Genomic DNA, 18,681 nt, shown 5'->3' with positions numbered 1-18,681 from the left:
ATAATATGCATATGTATATGTAAACATTTTAAATTTAGTTACATGAATAAAATGAAATATTATGTAGAAAAATTTGAAATATTGTATTTTTCAAATGATTGATGAAAATTAAAATAAACGAATGAAGTAATCTTAAAATATAATATACAATAATCACATGAATTATCACTAAAGTTGACCATTGAAATAGATAATCATATTCAATTTTAATTACTCAATTCACTATCATCTATATTACTAGATCTAGAACTTCCCATTCCAGCTTCGCAAACTTCATTGAATAATTCAGGATTCACTTGTTCCATCATCTTCCAAGCTAAACTTTTATTAAGTACTGTTATATTTTCTTCGCAATAAGCTAAGCTTGCTCTCTTCAATGATTCACAACTATATTCGTCTGCTATTAAAAGTCTGCTAGCAACATTATCAGGTGTTATAGTTTCGATTAAATTCCTCTCACAAAGTTCTTTCAAACCTGAAAAAGATATCATTTTAAAAAGCAAGGCTTTATCTTGTACAAATATTAATTTGTCGTTATCATCGTTACCTTGTAAACAGAAACGTTCCGCTAAATATAATAATTGCGGTGCTAGATTATCCAAATTATCGACGTGATCACTGTAAATATATCGTAAAAGTTCATCTATCGTTTCCTTGCAGATATCTAATAATTCCAATGAGAACAAATATTGGCCCTGGAAAGTGAAAAATAAGATTATATTATATATTTAAATTAAACACAATTTTAAATATAGTAAATTTGTTTATTATTAAAATTAACTGTATTAATTACCCACCTGTTAGAAAATTATATTCAATTATATCAACAACAATCAAACAAGTCAAAAGTAATACAAAACAAATGAAAATCACACACATTTACAGTAAAATATATTTTTTAATACAGATTATTGCAAATAATATTTAGCATGCGGGATTATATAAGCAAGGATACAAAAACAATAATATTTTTCATTAGGATAATATTGTATAAACGAAATTAATATTGAAAAGAAAAATTTAAATAAACATTGGAAATGAAAAGCTAATGTAAGATAGTTGGGGGCATTTTCGTTTGCTTTTCGACGATTAAAGATTTTTAGTGATTGGCATCGAGTAGCGTCGAAAGCGTACTTCCATGTATTCGTTTTTGTCTTCATCTCTTTCCAATTGTAGCTCGTTATTTTTTGAAGAATCGGATATGGGTGATAACATTTCAGCTAGAACGTTACTACGAGCAATAATTATGCTGCTGTGTACTGGTATTACTGTACCAGACAATCCACCACAGATTAATTTGGTATCAGCCGTACGTGGATGTTTCAACAATTTGGCCATATCCTACAAAATATTATCAAATTAAAAAGATTCGTAAGAATTGGATGTAATTTAAAATAAACAATTTTCTACGATACCTGAGACAAATTATGTTTTTCACTCTCACATTGTATTATTTGTATTTTGACCATCAAATCGACTTCACCATTTTTCTTCAGGTGTCTGTCGACAATGGACAAATCTCTGTACCCAAGTGAAATAATCTCGTTGTTTGATTTTAATTCCAATACCGTTCTGCTAACGTGACAATATTCCCAGTGTTTGACATCGGCATTAAATACACCAAATTGAAAACGAATTTTAACTTGTTCAACTTCCTCAACGATGCAATTCAAGATATTCAAACACAAAACTACTGGGTTTGTGATTCTCTTGCCTATTAGCCGGGAAACATAGGTCTGCATTTTTAACAGTTATTAACTTACTAGATATACATATTTTCTAAAGTACGTGTAAAAGGATTATTTTTAAATATTATTCTAATCTCTCACCCTCGGGTCCTTTCCAAAATCTTATTGATAAATTCCAAGAACTGTGAATACCATTAACATTCAATTCGAAATGTGGACTATCGATCGAACTGCTTTTCGATATTGTTTTCTTATAATTAGCTATGGACCAGGTGTATTTGAAAATGACATCTGAAACTGTCGGTACCAGAAGCTCCATATTCCAATTGATCTATAATATAATCAAAACGAAAAAAAAAAAAAAGAAAATGTATAGTCGCAAAAATAGGTGTAGAAATTAATTTGGTACCATAAATGAATATTCAATTTATTTTATAAAGGCACCGAATCAATGTCTACACCTAAAATATAAGATAGAACGTAGATTATTAAACATATATATATATATATATATATATATATATATATATATATGCATACAGATTAAATTCTAATTTTACATTAGCTAACAAAGCGTAAAAATAATTCATATAAAAATATAATATTAAAATTTTTTGTTGGTATTAGTTTCAATATATGTATAAAACCGGATCCGTTACATTAGTTTCCTCGATAGAAATGATTTCTCTTTGTCAACATGAGACTATATTTAGCAAATATTGTCAAGTGGTGGAAGCCCATTTTTGAATTTGAACGACTACGTGAATGCAAATTTGATCAATTCGCAGATCGTGCAAGTATCTCGTTGGTATCGCGTGTCCAAGTACATCTAATCAAGCTCAGTGCAACTTTGCCACGTAACACACGATGTTACACGCGACCTGTTAGAGAAACACGCATATACAGAGTGGGGCAATAACTCTGTCCATCTTGAATATCTATGTTATTAGTAATAATATAAAAGACAACAAAATTTGATACAGAGAACTTGCATCGCCATAGAGAGGGAAATATTTTGATGCTTATTACTTTTGCGTAGAGATGAAAGCGTAGAGAACATTTTTCAAGATTATCCTCATTTATCTTTAAATAGGGATAACCCATTTTCTTTTGACCGTTTTGCTAGAGCCGGCGTTAAGATAAACGTCACATTAACTGACAACAAAAACGTATATATTTTTCAGAGATATGAAAATTACACTTTTGTATACTATTATGGTGATAAAGTTTATCAATAAATAATAAATCAGTACGTCTTTCTTAGCGATATGAAAATTATATCTTTGTATTATATTTCAAACTTTATAAGAATATCGCAAAAACATGACACTGAGGGAAAATTCTTTCGACCATTACAATTTCTCTTTTGCAATAGTGCAACTTTTACTTTTGAAGCTTTTTAATACGATTGTAAACCGAGGAGATATTCAAGGTAGACAAAGTTATTTCTCCACCCTGTATATTCCTACATAAGGGAATGCTATATCTTATGCGTACGGCTTTCTCTCTCTCTCTCTCTCTCTCCCTTTCTCTTTCTCTTTCTCCCATTCTCTTTGGCAACGATTTTCGAGTGTAAATTACAGTGCTAGTTTCTGATCTTCAATATAGTCTTGCGAGTTGCAGCACTATGAGACTTTTATATAGTACAACTCCACTGCCAAAAACATGAATCGTTTAAACAGCTTCCTTTGCTATTTCCGTTTCAGCTTGTTTTGAGTTTGTTTTGTTACCTTGTCGGCCAAATATCTCGACTCGCAATAAAGTGATTTTCTACGAGTATTATGTCGATGGAAAATAATTCATTGAATTGACTTAACGAATAAATGTTCTAGATTGAAATTTAATTAATAGAAATATTTTGTTATACGCGATCATTTTGACGTTTTACAAATAATTAGCTATTTGAAGCAAATATGAAAAAAATAGAATAGAAAATTAATAAATTATTTATAGGAATCGTAGATATTTTTGTTGAATTTGCATAATATAAATTATTGTTTATCTCGATGAATTAATTATATTAATTATATTATTATAATTTCTGTTGTACAATGATGTTGTTTAAAAATCGAATGCTTGAATTATTATAGGAAAAAAAATATTTACATTTTGAATTTGGTTGTATGTTAAACTCTGTTAGTAAAATAAATTGAGAATGTAGGGTACCAAGAGTAAATAATTCTTAATTGGATTAATTAACACGATAGTTACACCGAATGACAGTTAATTGAAAGGACGTATGTAGTTCTTAATTATCCGTTGCAATGAGTCGGTAGATCAATCATTTGAAAAATTATTAATTTGATCAAGACACACGAATATTATCGGTTGAATGTTGAACAAACTCCGTCGATTGTATTCTAATATTATACACTTGTTCGTAACTTTAATACTTAATTCAATATTATTTTAATATTCTTATGTATTAAAAGTAATAACAATTGTATCTTTCTTTGTTATAAATAAAAATTAATAATGAAATTTACACTCACATTAACACATATATTTTAAGTTTTTATTTAAATTTACAATTAATTGGAGCAAATTATTTTTTATGAAACTGAATGCAATCTCTGAGTTTAAAACAAATTTCCAGATAATTTTTAATCGCACAATTTGAAAACGTGTTTCTACACTAATAATGGCCGCTTGTAAAATAAGTTATTTTTCGAAGCACGATAAGACGATATTCGTTCGGTCCGAGTACTGCAAACCTACTGAGAGTTTGGACCATCATCGTTAATTCTATGCGATTCTAACTCCGCATTCAAACTAAGCGTTCTCTAATTTATATTGTCACACATGCAGATATGCGTCTCGTGTACGACGTTAATAAAATTATTTTACTTTGGTTGAAAACAAAAAATCAAAATTGTCTATCAATTGATGTATCATTGAATATCAGCAACTCAGTTTTCAATAAACGGAAAAACAACAAAAAATTCCCTTTAAATTTGTTTTTAATTATATCGAGAGATATAATAATAATAATAATTGTTCATATTAAATTGTAGAAATTATTTTAGCGTAGGAAATAGTTGTTTCGTTTACAATATAAGAAACGTAATTTACATTTTTATGATAATTTCTTTGATATATTTGTAATCATTAATTTAGACATATGCACACATACATGCACGTTTGACCTGTCTAATTCGAGTATATTCCACTTTATCGGAAGAATCAGACTCAGGTACTTTCAAACACGTGAGCTTTGATTAGACGTTAACAAGACTTTCCTCGGTTTAGAGAATTTGAATTTACGCTTTCTGCCTTGTCGAGTTGAACACACAAGAAGTCATTGAAGAGCTAGTGGTTTTGGAATCGTCTCAAAGTTTGGCGTATATGTATTTAGTATCATTGTTATCCGTTATAATAGAATTAGAAATAGAATTCATAGAAAAGAATCATCGCAAACACTCATATTTAAAAGGAGGGTATACACTTTTCGACATGTATTTCGTATAATTGATATTAAATTGTTTTAATCAGTGCTTTTTCTTTTTGTAAAAAGAAAAAACAAAGTTGCCGGAACTCATTTCCCGTCAAACTTTTTATTAAAAAAAATTATATTAAAATATTTCAATTTAAATAAAATTTAAACTAGCTTTTCCTATGTCACGGAACTCATCAAAAATTAAACACAATTTATCTTAATTTATATTTTATTTTTCAAATACGATCAAATCTAAATACCATATTTTCTCATTTGCTTATTTCTTTTTTATTTATTCTCATTCTTTTTTGAATACTATTTCTTATTTGTTTATGAAACATTAAAAATACGTCGTAAGCCGTTCCAGTGCGTTGCACATCCAAAAAAAACACTGGTTGTAATACAGTTTTTTTTACGTCGCATTAAACTAATCGAAACATATTATATTTGATTATAATTTATTAACGCATATAACGTACAAATGTTGAATTTAAATCATCTTTAATTTAGAACAATATTCTGGACATATTACTTGACATGGATTATTTCCGGTTGATATATGTTTAATACAATTTTCTCACCTACGTTTTATTAGGCAAATCAATGGATATAATATTTGAACTAAGGCGAGTAAAAATGTTTGATTTATTCGTTTGTAAGATTAAAATGATATTGAACATGTGTCTACTTCATTAAGATATCTGCCGTTGCAAAGAATAAACGTCGTGTGTCATTACTTCAATATTTGAATTTAAGAATTATTTGGATTGTAAAATATTTGATTTAAGTATTTATCGAGAAAAAATGTATGGCACATAAATTTACATTTATTTATATCGTAAAAATAAAGCAATTTAACACACATCACCGATATCAAGAATTGATGTTACAAATTGTGAGAAAACGTGCACGCGTACTTGACAAATTTTTAAACATACGAAAATAAAAAAAACATTTAATTGAATAAATTTTATTTTATACTTTAGATTTATTTTTCTCCCTTCTGTTCGCTTGTTACAAGACGATTTATATCATTTGGAGACATAACGATTATTTTCCTTCGATTCAAATTGATTCGAACCCTCATAGAATTGGCGCCACCTGTTTAGTTACTTTTTTTTCTTTTCGTTGGTCCTCAAATGAAAATAGACCAATCCCTAGAAATCACAATAGATTTCGAAGGTCAGGCAATATTATTGGTTGTCCGTTTAAAGAAAACTACGTGAATAGAAATAAAACTATTTCCTCTTTTTTTTAATAAACTTTTTACAAATTTTATTCACTTTTGTTATAATCCGTAAAATTTTTTTCCTTCGTATTTTTCATTCATTCATATTTATATAATTTATATTAATTTATAAACAATGAATTAAGCAGAGATTATTATATATGTTGATTTTATTTGACTTATTTATTATAGGGCTAAGGTTTCTCTATTTTGTAGCAAACCATAGCGAGTCACTTCTTTCATCATTCTATTCCGCTTCGTAACTGAATCCTTTGTGACAAGCATCGTAAGTTATTTCTTATATTTTATTTAATTTATTCATACTTTTTAACTTTTATTCAAATCAAGGATGGTATATAAGTGTAAACAATTTATTAAATAAATTCTATTTAATTAATAAGGCACATTTAACTTAGGATATTACGCGTTTAATTTTAAACGTTGAATGTAGCTTTCCTTTTGTCGAATGAATTTGATTCGGAACCGTTAAACTTGTTCGTCGAGTAATATATTCTTTTGTTTCTTTTTCTTTTTCTTTTTCTTTTTCTTTTTTTGTAAAAGCTTCTTATTTATTTTTATGAATGCAATTTGAAACTTTGGTGATATAATATTATTTGCTGAGACTTCTTTTTTAATTCGTTTTATTGAAGGACTTAGATCGTTACAGGAAATATTCGATATTCTTTGTTTACAGCATCACGTATATTTTTGTTTGTATTATATAGAGAATGGATATAATAAATTGAATTAATTAATTATTAAGTTAATAAATTAAGTGTTTTGTATTAATAAGTAATGAATATAACGGATGCTCGCGCACTCGACAAATATTCAAATTTATTGTTTTCGAAAACAAAGCCATATATGAACAAATTTTATTAGACAAATTCTACTTAGTTTTTCATGTAAAACCGACCCATCCACTCTCGTATTGTCGATGATAGGACATCATTTATATATTTTACCGTTAAAGTATTTAATTAAGTTACTTTATAAAATAATTAGGTATTAATAAAAGATAAATAGGTGTTTCAGGGAAAGCATATAAACAGAATTTTATTATACATTTCGATTAGTTGTTTTTTAAATTAAATAGATATAATATGAAATAATTATAGGAATCTAATTATTGTTTCATGACTCCATTATTAGTTATTGTTTCGATTTTTTTCAATAAAAAATCATTTATTACAGTACGTTTGGTTTTTTGAACATTTCGAATTGCACAGTAATCTCCCTTTTTTTTTTTTTTTAAACAAAGGTATCTTTTGTCTTACATTTTGGGATATAGTAATAACGAGTAAAACCTTATTCATTATGCAAGGTTTGGCTTGACGCTATAATTTAAAGGGAATTGAATTCCTTAGGGATGTTTTTTTAAAGAAAAATGAATTTTTTAATTCCTCAGGCTTGAATTAAATAATAATATTTTAACAAAAACAAAATCCAGTTAATGAAATTTTTGTAATGTTTTATTGATTAAATACACGTACTGCTAGCACTGACCGGTAAAGTTTTCAATTTTTCAGCAAATTTTCTCTGGATCAAGCCTATTTTTACAAATTATAACTTTAATACGCGTTTGAACGTGGTACTTTTAAAATCGATAGAACAATGGGATTAGCAAAATATTAGTTTTCAAAATATAAGAGAAAATAAAAACGAATAACAACGATTAGTATTGTTGTGTAAACACGAGCTGACCTTAGATACTGATCTCATTTCAATTTCATAATTTACCAACCAATTTCTTACAAATGAATATATTATTTAATTTAATTATATATCTCTACATCTAATATTTCATACTTAATCTAATTTGTATAATTATTTCGTATAATAGCTAATTATTTCATGAATTAACAGTAACATATTATATATCTATATACTTGAGTGGGGTCGAAACGTTATTCATAAATTATTTCTATTTCTTTTTTCTTTTTTTGTTTCTTTTTTTACTTTTACCAATAAGTTATTGTTGTTTTTTGTATTGTTGTTACAGATGTCTCGACATTTTTATGAATTTCATCCATGGCAACTGCTAGTATTTTTTGGCGTTCCATTATCAATTTGGGTAGCAGCAATTTTTATTAATCTATTTAAAGAGGTAAAGTAACGATTGTAAGAGAATATATATTCCAATGTATACATTTATCATTATATAATTGTATTGATTGTTTAGAGAGGTAGAATTAAGTTAGAAGAACAGGAGAGACAGAAAAAAAGTCAAATGACCGAAAAACAGATACCATTAAAAAGAAAACATCTTGGAATATTTAAGAGGAATAATAACTGGGTGGTAAATCAAATTCAGGATGAGACTAAAACAAAGATATCGTTTACATATGATACTCTACAACGTCCTGAACGTCTACTCATAATTAAAGGACCTTTAAGTGGCGTAGATGAAGCTGAAAAAATGTTAAAAAAGGCTGTAAATGAAAAGTATAATGTTGATGTGTACGACATGGGCGTAGATATGGAAGTCGTAGATAGATTCATTGGAAAAGAGGTAGATATTATAAGAGATATTCAAGGAACTTCAGGCGCAAGTATTATGGTAAGAAGTGAAATGGATCATCTATCAGGTAATTATGTTATTAGGAAATATATTTTACTAAGTTTGTTTTCATAAAAAATTAATCTATCTCAAGGTGTGTATTTTTGAATGTTGTATATATTTATTAATTGATCAATTATTTTACAGGTCGTAAGGGAAGAATATTAATTACAGGTACTTCTAAAGAAATTTCCAAGGCTATACCATTAGTTGAAGAGAAACTTAAGAATTACGATGAATCAAAAATTAACAAAAAGTTTGCATATCCCGAAAGAAAAGATATAAGACCAGAATTAAAACCACTGGATTTGATAGTGATCGGTTAGTTTATAATAAATGTATTAAAGTTTCTTATTCATTATTAAATGTAATTAATAATTGACATTTTGTATATATAATATATAGGTCAAGAAATTCATATACACGTAGTGGTACCAACAATTACGGATCCTAGTAATTTTTATGTTCAAGTTGATTCATTGCAAGATGTTGAATCTAAAAAGTTGCAAATTGAAATGAATGAGTTTTATAATAATCCGGATAATATCAGAAGATTAGGAATGTACGATGTAAGTATTTGAAATAATATTCTATTCTAAAAATAATTTTCTCACATAACTGAATGTAAGTTTTCGTTTCTTTTTTTAATGTAACAGATTAGAAAGGGACATGTAGTTGCCGTAAAAAGAGAAGATGGAAATTGGTATAGAGCTGAGGTAGTGAAAGAAAATGATGACAACTGTCTTCTTATGTATATCGATATTGGAGTTGAAGATACTGCTAAAAAAGTTGATATATATCAGTTGCCTCAATTTTTCGTAAAATACGTTGTACAAGCATATGGATGTATGTTAAGCAACGTAGGAGAACCGTAAGTAAATTTTATTGTTATATATATATATATATATGTATATATAAACAGTTAGTTATTTTCTTTCTTATATAACACATAAACATATAAGTATCTTCAATTTCGCTATATGAACATAATGAAATGTTATATAGACAAATTTCTAATATTTTTAAAATGCTTGATTAAACATTTACATGGATATTTCGATAATCTAGTATAATATCCTAAGAAATATTACCAGGTTAAAATAATTAATAAAAAATAAATTTACTTTAAAGCAGATATATGATATCAGGGACAAACTATTTTGTTCAGTTTCGCTTTGTATTATTTATAATTTTTACTAATTGAATCAACTTTATCATTTTCTTCTTCAAAAAGAGATCTCTACATCCTAATTTTATAATCTTTTAGATCAATTTTATAAGTAAATAATATCGTTTCTATTCAATTGGAAATAATTTTTTTTTTTTATAATTTTTGATAAACTTAACGTATTAAAAAATTAAATTAAAAACCATCGATAAAAGAAGTACGATGGTCAGTTAATTTATATAATACAAATGAAAGAAAATAAAAATCGTTGCATGTACATGCATACATACACATATTGAAATCAAAATGTATTTTGACGTGATACAATCAATTGTATTTTATACGTTATGTATAAACGTATACGATTTTCTGTCTCTCTCTTTCTCTCTTTCCCTCCCCCCTCTCTTTTTTCTCTTTGGCTATGATTTTCGAGTGTAAATTACGACGCAAGTTTACGATATTTAATATAGTTTTACCGAGTTGCAGCACTACGAGGCTTTTATATAGTACAACTCCACTGCCAAAAACATGAATCGTTTGAATAGTTCCCTTTGCTATTTCCGTTTCAGCTTGTTTTGAGTTTGTTTTGTTACCTTGTCGGCCAAATATCTCGACTCGCAATAAAGTGATTTTCTACGAGTATTATGTCGATGGAAAATAATTCATTGAATTGACTTAACGAATAAACGTTCTAGATTGAAATTTAATTAATAGAAATATTTTGTTATACGCGATCATTTTGACGTTTTACAAATAATTAGCTATTTGAAGCAAATATGAAAAAATAGAATAGAAAATTGATAAAATATTTGTAGGAATTATAACTATTTTTGTTGAATTTGCATTTCCGTATTCCGTAATCATATTAATTATTATCATAACTTGTCTTGTACAATGATATTTTTTATAAATTAATTGCTTGAATTATTATAGGATAAAAAAATATTTATAATATTAAAATAAATATAGGAATCCCACTGTTAGAGTATATTTCGTAATTATGTGTTGCAATATGAACCGCAGAAGCCATTTCTTCGTCACTATGTTGACGAGTGATGTACAGTTAAATTTAACAAACACCAATCATTTGAAAAATGATTTTGTTGTACGAATAATATAAAAATTACTAAACAAATTACAATTTTTTTACAACGTATATTTTACAGAATATTTTTTTACCAATTCATAATTCTATTGCTTAATTTAATTCATTCGGTATTTTGTCACTTAATCAAAATGATGATAACAATTTTATTTCTTTCTTTTTCTTTTTCAAATCAAATGTAATAAAAATTACGTTCACGCACATAAATTGAAAAATTTTATATAAATTTATGATAATGAAAAATATTCACTCATTAGTAATAATATTGTTTATAAAAGGTTGTTTATAAATGGAATCATTTTCAAGATCTCCCGTAACACTTACAACGAAATAATTTTAAGATTCATTTTTGTTTTTATTTATAACGTATAATGAATCTTACGTGTGACAATCGTAATAAGAAAAAAGAGGACAAAAAAATTGATTTTTCTTTTTTTTTTTTTTTTTTTTTTTATATAAAAATATGTCTACTTCTAAGACATTTGAAAAATGTTTTCTATGCATTTATATAAATATCTAATTTTTTGTGTATGTTTTTCAATTTAGCGAGGGTGGATGGACAGAAAATGCCATTGCAAGGTTTAAGGAATTGTGTACTGTTAAACCTTATGAGAAACTGTGTATGCACATTAGAAATATTAAAATGATAATGGAGGTTAAATCAAGTACTCGAGCTCATTTCTTCATGGTCGATCTTTTTAAGGGGGTAAGACAATTTTTTATATCGACAAATTTTCAAACTTATTTTTATTCAAAATGATACCTTATATGAACACACATTTTATCCTACATATTCTACTAAACATTTCACGTTGAATTATCCCCAACTCTCTTATACCACTAACAGGACACCTTGTATATATATGTAAATATAAATATTTATTAAACAATTGTGGAAATAATTTTGTTTCTAGGATATGAACATCGGTAGTAAGTTACGTAAGGAAGGGCATGCAATTCTACTTAACACTGCGAGGGATTATGTAAGTAATCATTTTTCACGTGTACGTATAGAAATATCTAACATTTTTATTTATTTATTTCTTTTTTTTTTTTTTCCTTTAAAATGTAGTATAAGAAAGTTCCAAAATCACATGAGGCAAGGCTTAAGGAAATGCTTGAGGGATTTAAGACATTTAAAGAAGAAAATGAAGATATAGACGAAGAATTTAGAGATGAAATGGATTTAATAGAATGGGGTCCGGATGATGATTTTGAAAGGGGTGCTCATGATAATCTTGGTGAATTGATAAATGCATTGAAAAATACTACTAACATTTCTGAAGATATTCTTCTTAATAACGTGCCTACCACTAGAAGACGATCTATAACATCTACGGAAGATTCTGAAGGGTCTGAATCTGGGTCTGAATAATCGAAAATTAAGCTAAGTTAAGATATAAGTTGCATGTATCAAATTAAAAGCTAATAAGTGGAATGATAATAGTACAAATGGAAATTCTAATCAAGAAAATGATCATAAAAATGAACATTGTCCACACAAATGGAAGTTTTTATAAAGAAAAAAAAGAAAAAAGAAAAACCATCATCAATACATAAATGTCGACATTGAACATATGATAACGCTTAATCAACATTTATAAAAGTTCTAAATTGAAAAATTCAAATTATTTTTATACGAAACATTTTACGATGAATATTATTTAGACGAGATAAGTGCATCTATTATTAGGATAGATATATCTCTAACTTTCTAATAATAATATTTTTATAATGCTTTGCATTGTTAAAAAAAAAAAAGTCAATTAAATCAATTGCTTCCGCCTTTGGGAATTATAAATCTTAACATTAGTCTCCCTATGTTTAGCTCAAATTCATAAATTTTTCTTCATCATCAACAAAAAATTCAATCAGATAAATAATATAAATTACTTATTTTGCTTTTTTTTTTTAACTTTTCAATTACCTTCGATTTTTTTTTTTATTTTGATTTTATTTTTTAACAACAATTAATCCATATCGATGTTTTTCTTTTTGTAAGATATAATCCAGCAACAAAACACAATGCCTTTGCAAAGCAAAGATCAAATAAATCAATTAATATAATGCGCAAATTAATAATATATCTATTATCTGAAATTATTAGTGTTCCTATTAATTACTTCTTTTTTTCGATTTATACTTAAAGTATATTATACATGTAAGCATTTATTTATGTCAAATTGTCGTTATTACTTTCCCTTTTATGGATTTGAGGAACTTTTGGACAAATTTTTAAGATTTTTCAAATACGTGAAAAGGATATAGCAATAACGACAATAAATATATGTGTTTTTGTGTGTGTGTGTGCGTGTGCATATTTTTTATTACTTATTTTTTTTTATCTCTAAAAGATTAGTTCTTTAATTTATATTAGGCCGAATATTATGAATAACGACTCGTTTTTTTATATTAATGGGTTAACCAAACCGAGAGCAATATCTTTTTATTTTATCACCACACATTGGTTGTACCATTGTAATCCCTCCAGATTACATTGGTATCTCCATTTTAAGATAGCAATGTAAAAGATTCAAATGATCCTTATCACAAATTTCATTACCATTTATAACAATGTGCTTTGTGCTGTTAAAGCATTTTCGGAATAGTTATTCATAATCGCGATTACTATTGTATCGTTGATCGTATAGTTTCGTTTCACGTTTATAAAATTTTGATATTCTTTCGAAAAAAAATGCAACCAGAACTTGTATGCGACTTAATGAATACATTTATTTGTCGGACTTTTATTAACTTTTTGTTATTTATCTTTTGTTCCTTTTTTTTCGCATAATTTTCCTCGTTTATATACATATATGAATATATATACATATATATACATACAAATACATATATATATATATATATATATATATACGCATATCATTTCTCATTCGTACAACATAACCGCGATTTATTTTGTCGATTAATAATACATTTGCATTTTTGAAGAGGAATATTTTGCAAAAATAGAGCGTTTACGTATAAACATATTTAAAACTCTGATGCAAATAAATTAACCGACAAATATAAGTTAAAGTCATAACAGATTGTGAATAAGTTAATCTTGGCTATTCATTTGTTCATTTTTAACATATATGTAATTGTTTATTGTCCATTTAACGTATTGGAATTATAAAAACAAGATGTAGTACAAAGGAAAAAAAGAAAAAAAAAAGTTTGATCAAGAATATTATAAAGTATACGAAATTATCTTTCGAACAAATTGTTTTAACGTTATTAATCCCTTTCACTTTTCTTTCCATTATGATGCTTTCGATTGTCATGACTACCGTGTCTGGAAGATAAAATAGTAGTTTTTCGGGATTTCTTGCACGGAAGTAAAAGTTACCTGTACAACCGCAAAATAATAGGCAACGGAGAGGTGTGCGCGGAGGTGTTTGAAAGAAATAAGCGGAACCTAATCATTGAAAGTCAAGCTATGAAAAGAAAATGACAATATATATATATCTAAAATGGACTAACGTAAAACATAAATATAAAGTTTTTATAACGTGAAACTAAAGTTTCTTCTTGGCGTAGATCAATATGTATCTTTTTACTCTCCCTTTTTTATAGGTTCGAGTTACTCTACTAAGAATACTTTCTCACATCTATCCAATATTATCAAAGAGGAATAAACAACGTACAGTTTGTCTTTTTCCAAATGGGTCATCCATCAATTTTATTAACCTCACCCACCACGTTGCTTGGTTTTAGCGATCTGACGGTAATAACGTGCCCAAGTTATTGACTTTTACGCATTTATTAATATAAAATGTATACACCAAAATTCTATCATCGTTTACCATTTTTTAATGTACTAAATATAATGACAACAACAAAAAATAAAATCGTTCGTTACACTTTGATCGTGTATCATATATATATATATGTCATTGTCTAACGATAAAAATAAGAAAAACAAAGAAAAGAAATAAATAAATAAAAGAAAAAACAAAATATTTCCATATCTTCTCGCTAATACTCCTATAATTATAAATATTATAAATTTATATGGTTAAATAAGAAAAAAACGTGCGCAAGAGGTAATAACGACTAACAAGATTTACAATTAGGATGAACAAACTTAACAAGAGAAATGGATTGCAATCATCGAGTCTTTGAAAACTCGGGAAACTTTTTTAACCCGGTGTACGAGAAAGCTGCGGCCAAGCGGAATCGTATAAAACACGGCTGACGAAGACTCTCTCCTCAGTTCATCTAACATCCGAATTCAGTTCAACGATATTACAATGAATAACTTGGTAACAATTCATTTTCATAATAATAATACTATTATAATAATAACGATAAATATATTATCGAATTTTTAGAAAACAAAATATCATTGTTTCAGTCAAAAATTATCTTACGTTTAATATCTAACAAAAGTTTTCAAGATATAGATATCTCATTTGTTATTTGTTATATTCTATTTTAAAAAGAAAACGCGTATCTTTCGTTGCAACAATGTTTTTCCATACGAAATAAGAAAAGATTATTATATTATCAAACAATAATGAATATCATCAAAAAAGAAACTTTGTTTACAAATGTATAATTACATCGTAATTAATTTTTATTATTAATCAATTGTTTTTAGGTTGTCCTATTATTGACGTTGTATGGCTTATGTAACGTATTGGCTGGTAGGCGTTACATTGCTATTCCTATTGATGGCATCGATGTATTAGAATTGAATCCAATATCAGCATCGGTTCCAAGAATTGCTCGTCAAGCAGAGCCTGCTGCTTACGTACCAATAACAGTGCCAAATCTTCATCACGAGGAGTATGACAATCCACCGCAACGAGCTGAGAGATCTATCGGTCACATTCTTGATTATGTGGATTATGGAGGACATACTGGTTCTAACGGTGCCTTTGGCTGGTACGCCGATTATCCAGCACATCATTGATCACATCGTTCATAATGTCAACCTCAAACATTCAATTAATTCATCAAAATTATTCCATTAATCCTTTTTTTCGATTTCATCAAATTTCTTAATCTCCCGACGAAATTAATTTATTAATCAATAATCGCGCGGTTATATGAACAACTTTTTATTGTTATTAATTAAAATGTGTTCAATTTTTATTATCGTATATTTAAGTATCTTATGCATAATTCGATTATTCTTTAATCTAACATTAATAAAGACAAAATCGATAAGATCTCATTTTTTTGTTGTTTTAATTTTAATATACAGTATATGTAGTCCCCTTCATTTACGCAAGGTAATTGGTTCCACGACAAACTGCGAGTAAATTGAACTAGGAAAAACCTGTTTAAAATAAATATCCGTTCCACATTCTCAAATATGTATTTAAATCTTACTGGAATGGAACAATTCAATTTAAACGATTGCGAAATATAAATTACACCGAGAAATTTCAGAATTTGTTTGTGTTTTCGCATAACGCATCGTGATAACATCGAGGTTCTTTTAATTCAAGCATCTGTTCAAATGAATCCACGTAAATGTGTGTTTTTGTATGTGTGTATGTGTATTCTTTTTTTATAATTTTCATTACGTATTTACACGTTTGAAAAATAAAATCTACGATACACGGATGTTAATAAATAAAATATCGATAATATTTAAGTTCTCATTTCTTTTTTCTTTTGTGATTCTTATTAATTTTTAACTATATAATGTATAGATAATAATAATAATAATAATAATAATAATAATAATAATAATAATAATAATAATAATAATAATAATAATAATAATAATAATAATAATAGAGACGTTACAAATAAAACAATTATATTCCATCTTACACGCGAAAACGTGAAACGGATTAGTTAATTGCTCGGCACGAACTCCATCACGAATAAGATATATAACTGGAAGTATTCAAATTCCGTTTCTCGAACCGTCTGGAAAAGTTTCTTTGGCGAACGTTACGTTAGACCCTATCGTGGAACTATTCGAGCTTTGTTAAACTTTCCAACACTGTTCCCGAGGATTCTAGCGAAACCTTTCTCAAAGTTTTCAACGAATCCGTTAAGCGCCTTTCGTTTCGAAAACTACTGAGAAAAAAGACCCATTTTTACAAGACGAGATATTTTAGAATTTCACCAACTTCTTACTAATCTCTATTAGTTTGTTATAATTTTCTTTGAAGATTAAAATAATCAAATAATCAACATTTTGGAGGAATTGTTTGAAATATTCATTTTCCATTGAGTAATAATGGTTTTATTTTTCTGATACATCATCATCATCATCATCATCATCATCATCATCATCATCATCATCATCATCATCATCATCATCATATTCATCATCATCATACTCATCATCATCATCGTCGTCGTCATCATAATTATCATTATAATTATAATCATAATGCTTATCATCAACCCATTGTTACGATACAATAAATAGCAGGGTGACAACAATATCTCTTTATACGTTAACATCTAGTTAGGTACAGTGATAACAATTTTATCAAGACTCGCTTTTCATCCCTTTTTTTTATCATATCATCCAATTTGACGAATCACGAAGCATTTAAGAGTACCATATCGCAGCCTTCTTACAATTAAATAATCTCTCGAATTAGAGAAATCTTATCCCCTCGTCGTATTTTGTTATCTTCGATGATCAACAATATTATCCAAATAATAATAACCAAATTACAATTACACACAGATAATAAATCATTCTAAGTAATTACAAAAAACAAAAAAATAAGACACAAAGAAAACAAAATATTATATCTCCAAGTGAATAATAATTTGACGTCGAATTTTTGTAATAACAACGGCCTTTTACGTTGATTCGATATTTTTCAACGAAGAAACAATCATTCGACGAGGATAATAATCGGATCGTTATGCGAGAATGCGCGTCATTATTCTCGTACCACCTCCCTTAAACCTCCACCCCTCCACCCACACCTCACTCGGCCACCATCCCACTACCTACAATTTTTTTTTTTTATTTCTATCTCATAATTATTCTCTTCGAGAGTTATCTATCTATGTCACATCGAACATTTAAACGTAACAGTAATTACAGCAATTAACATCGATCAACACGTTATTTCCTATAATGCTTTTGCCACTTAATTACATTCAATAAGTGTTATTCTCCCTCTTCCTCTTCCTCTCCCTCTTCCTTTGATTTTATTTATATGTAGAAGTATATACTCACGGATTTATTTTCCTTTTTTGTTTTTTTTTTTTCACAATCATTTATTTCTCTTTATTTTCTGCTATTTTATTCGAATCAATTTCTGATCTGTGTTCTGCAATCGACGAGACGAATTTCTAAGAGCATCCAACAAGCAAAATGATAAATTTGTTTGTTGCCTTTTTTTTAAATATGCAAGAGATAAAGTATCAAGAACGAACGAATGTTAGGAATAAAAGTTGACTTTTTGTTGTTGTTGTTGTTGTTGATGTAACGTTGATAAAGTTCTACTAACGATCAGTTTTCTTTTGTAGCAAGTAAAAAATATTGTTATTGATTTATG

General features: G+C 27.5%; 2 protein-coding genes and 1 long non-coding RNA gene across 7 annotated transcripts in view; 2 read left to right on the top strand and 1 right to left on the bottom strand.

Moving 5' to 3' along the window:
* Positions 1 to 90: 90 nt before the first annotated feature.
* Positions 91 to 18,681, bottom strand: part of LOC122516736 (speckle-type POZ protein-like) — a 24,298-nt gene continuing 5,707 nt past the window's right edge. The window contains exons 1-6 of one of the 5 annotated variants that reach the window (XM_043634797.1): positions 15,949 to 16,089; positions 1,830 to 2,019; positions 1,416 to 1,714; positions 1,135 to 1,341; positions 548 to 695; positions 91 to 475 (exon numbers count right to left, since the gene is read on the bottom strand). In XM_043634797.1, coding sequence (XP_043490732.1) covers positions 207 to 475; positions 548 to 695; positions 1,135 to 1,341; positions 1,416 to 1,714; positions 1,830 to 2,007 — 1,101 coding nt within the window. In that variant the 5' untranslated portion in view covers positions 2,008 to 2,019; positions 15,949 to 16,089 and the 3' untranslated portion in view covers positions 91 to 206. Of the gene's footprint in view, positions 476 to 547; positions 696 to 1,134; positions 1,342 to 1,415; positions 1,715 to 1,829; positions 2,020 to 2,347; positions 3,534 to 4,180; positions 4,221 to 4,821; positions 6,420 to 15,948; positions 16,090 to 18,681 lie in introns of those variants that run through there. The other 4 variants (XM_043634802.1, XM_043634801.1, XM_043634798.1 and 1 more) reach the window with 4 other exon arrangements.
* LOC122516737 lies at positions 12,099 to 12,329 on the top strand. The gene is made up of 2 exons (XR_006303655.1): positions 12,099 to 12,168; positions 12,258 to 12,329. It is a non-coding gene; the product is annotated as an uncharacterized LOC122516737 (long non-coding RNA).
* On the top strand, positions 14,853 to 16,128 carry LOC122516124. The gene is made up of 2 exons (XM_043633694.1): positions 14,853 to 14,915; positions 15,792 to 16,128. The coding sequence occupies exons 1-2, from the start codon at positions 14,853 to 14,855 to the stop codon at positions 16,104 to 16,106; spliced, it is 378 nt and encodes a 125-aa protein (XP_043489629.1). The 3' UTR covers positions 16,107 to 16,128.

Source organism: Polistes fuscatus, unplaced genomic scaffold (assembly GCF_010416935.1).
Source record: "Polistes fuscatus isolate 324 unplaced genomic scaffold, CU_Pfus_HIC Scaffold2, whole genome shotgun sequence".
In the NCBI taxonomy this organism is placed as follows: Eukaryota; Metazoa; Arthropoda; class Insecta; order Hymenoptera; family Vespidae; genus Polistes; species Polistes fuscatus.
The sequence above is the reverse complement of the archived record's forward strand: the minus strand, read 5'-3'. Positions and strand labels throughout refer to the sequence as shown.

Coding starts and splice junctions, on each gene's coding strand:
- LOC122516124 (XM_043633694.1), top strand. CDS start 14,853: ATGGGTCATCCATCAATTTTATTAACCTCACCCACCACGTTGCTTGGT. Junction 14,916..15,791: donor TTGGTTTTAGCGATCTGACG/GTAATAACGTGC, acceptor AATTGTTTTTAG/GTTGTCCTATTATTGACGTT.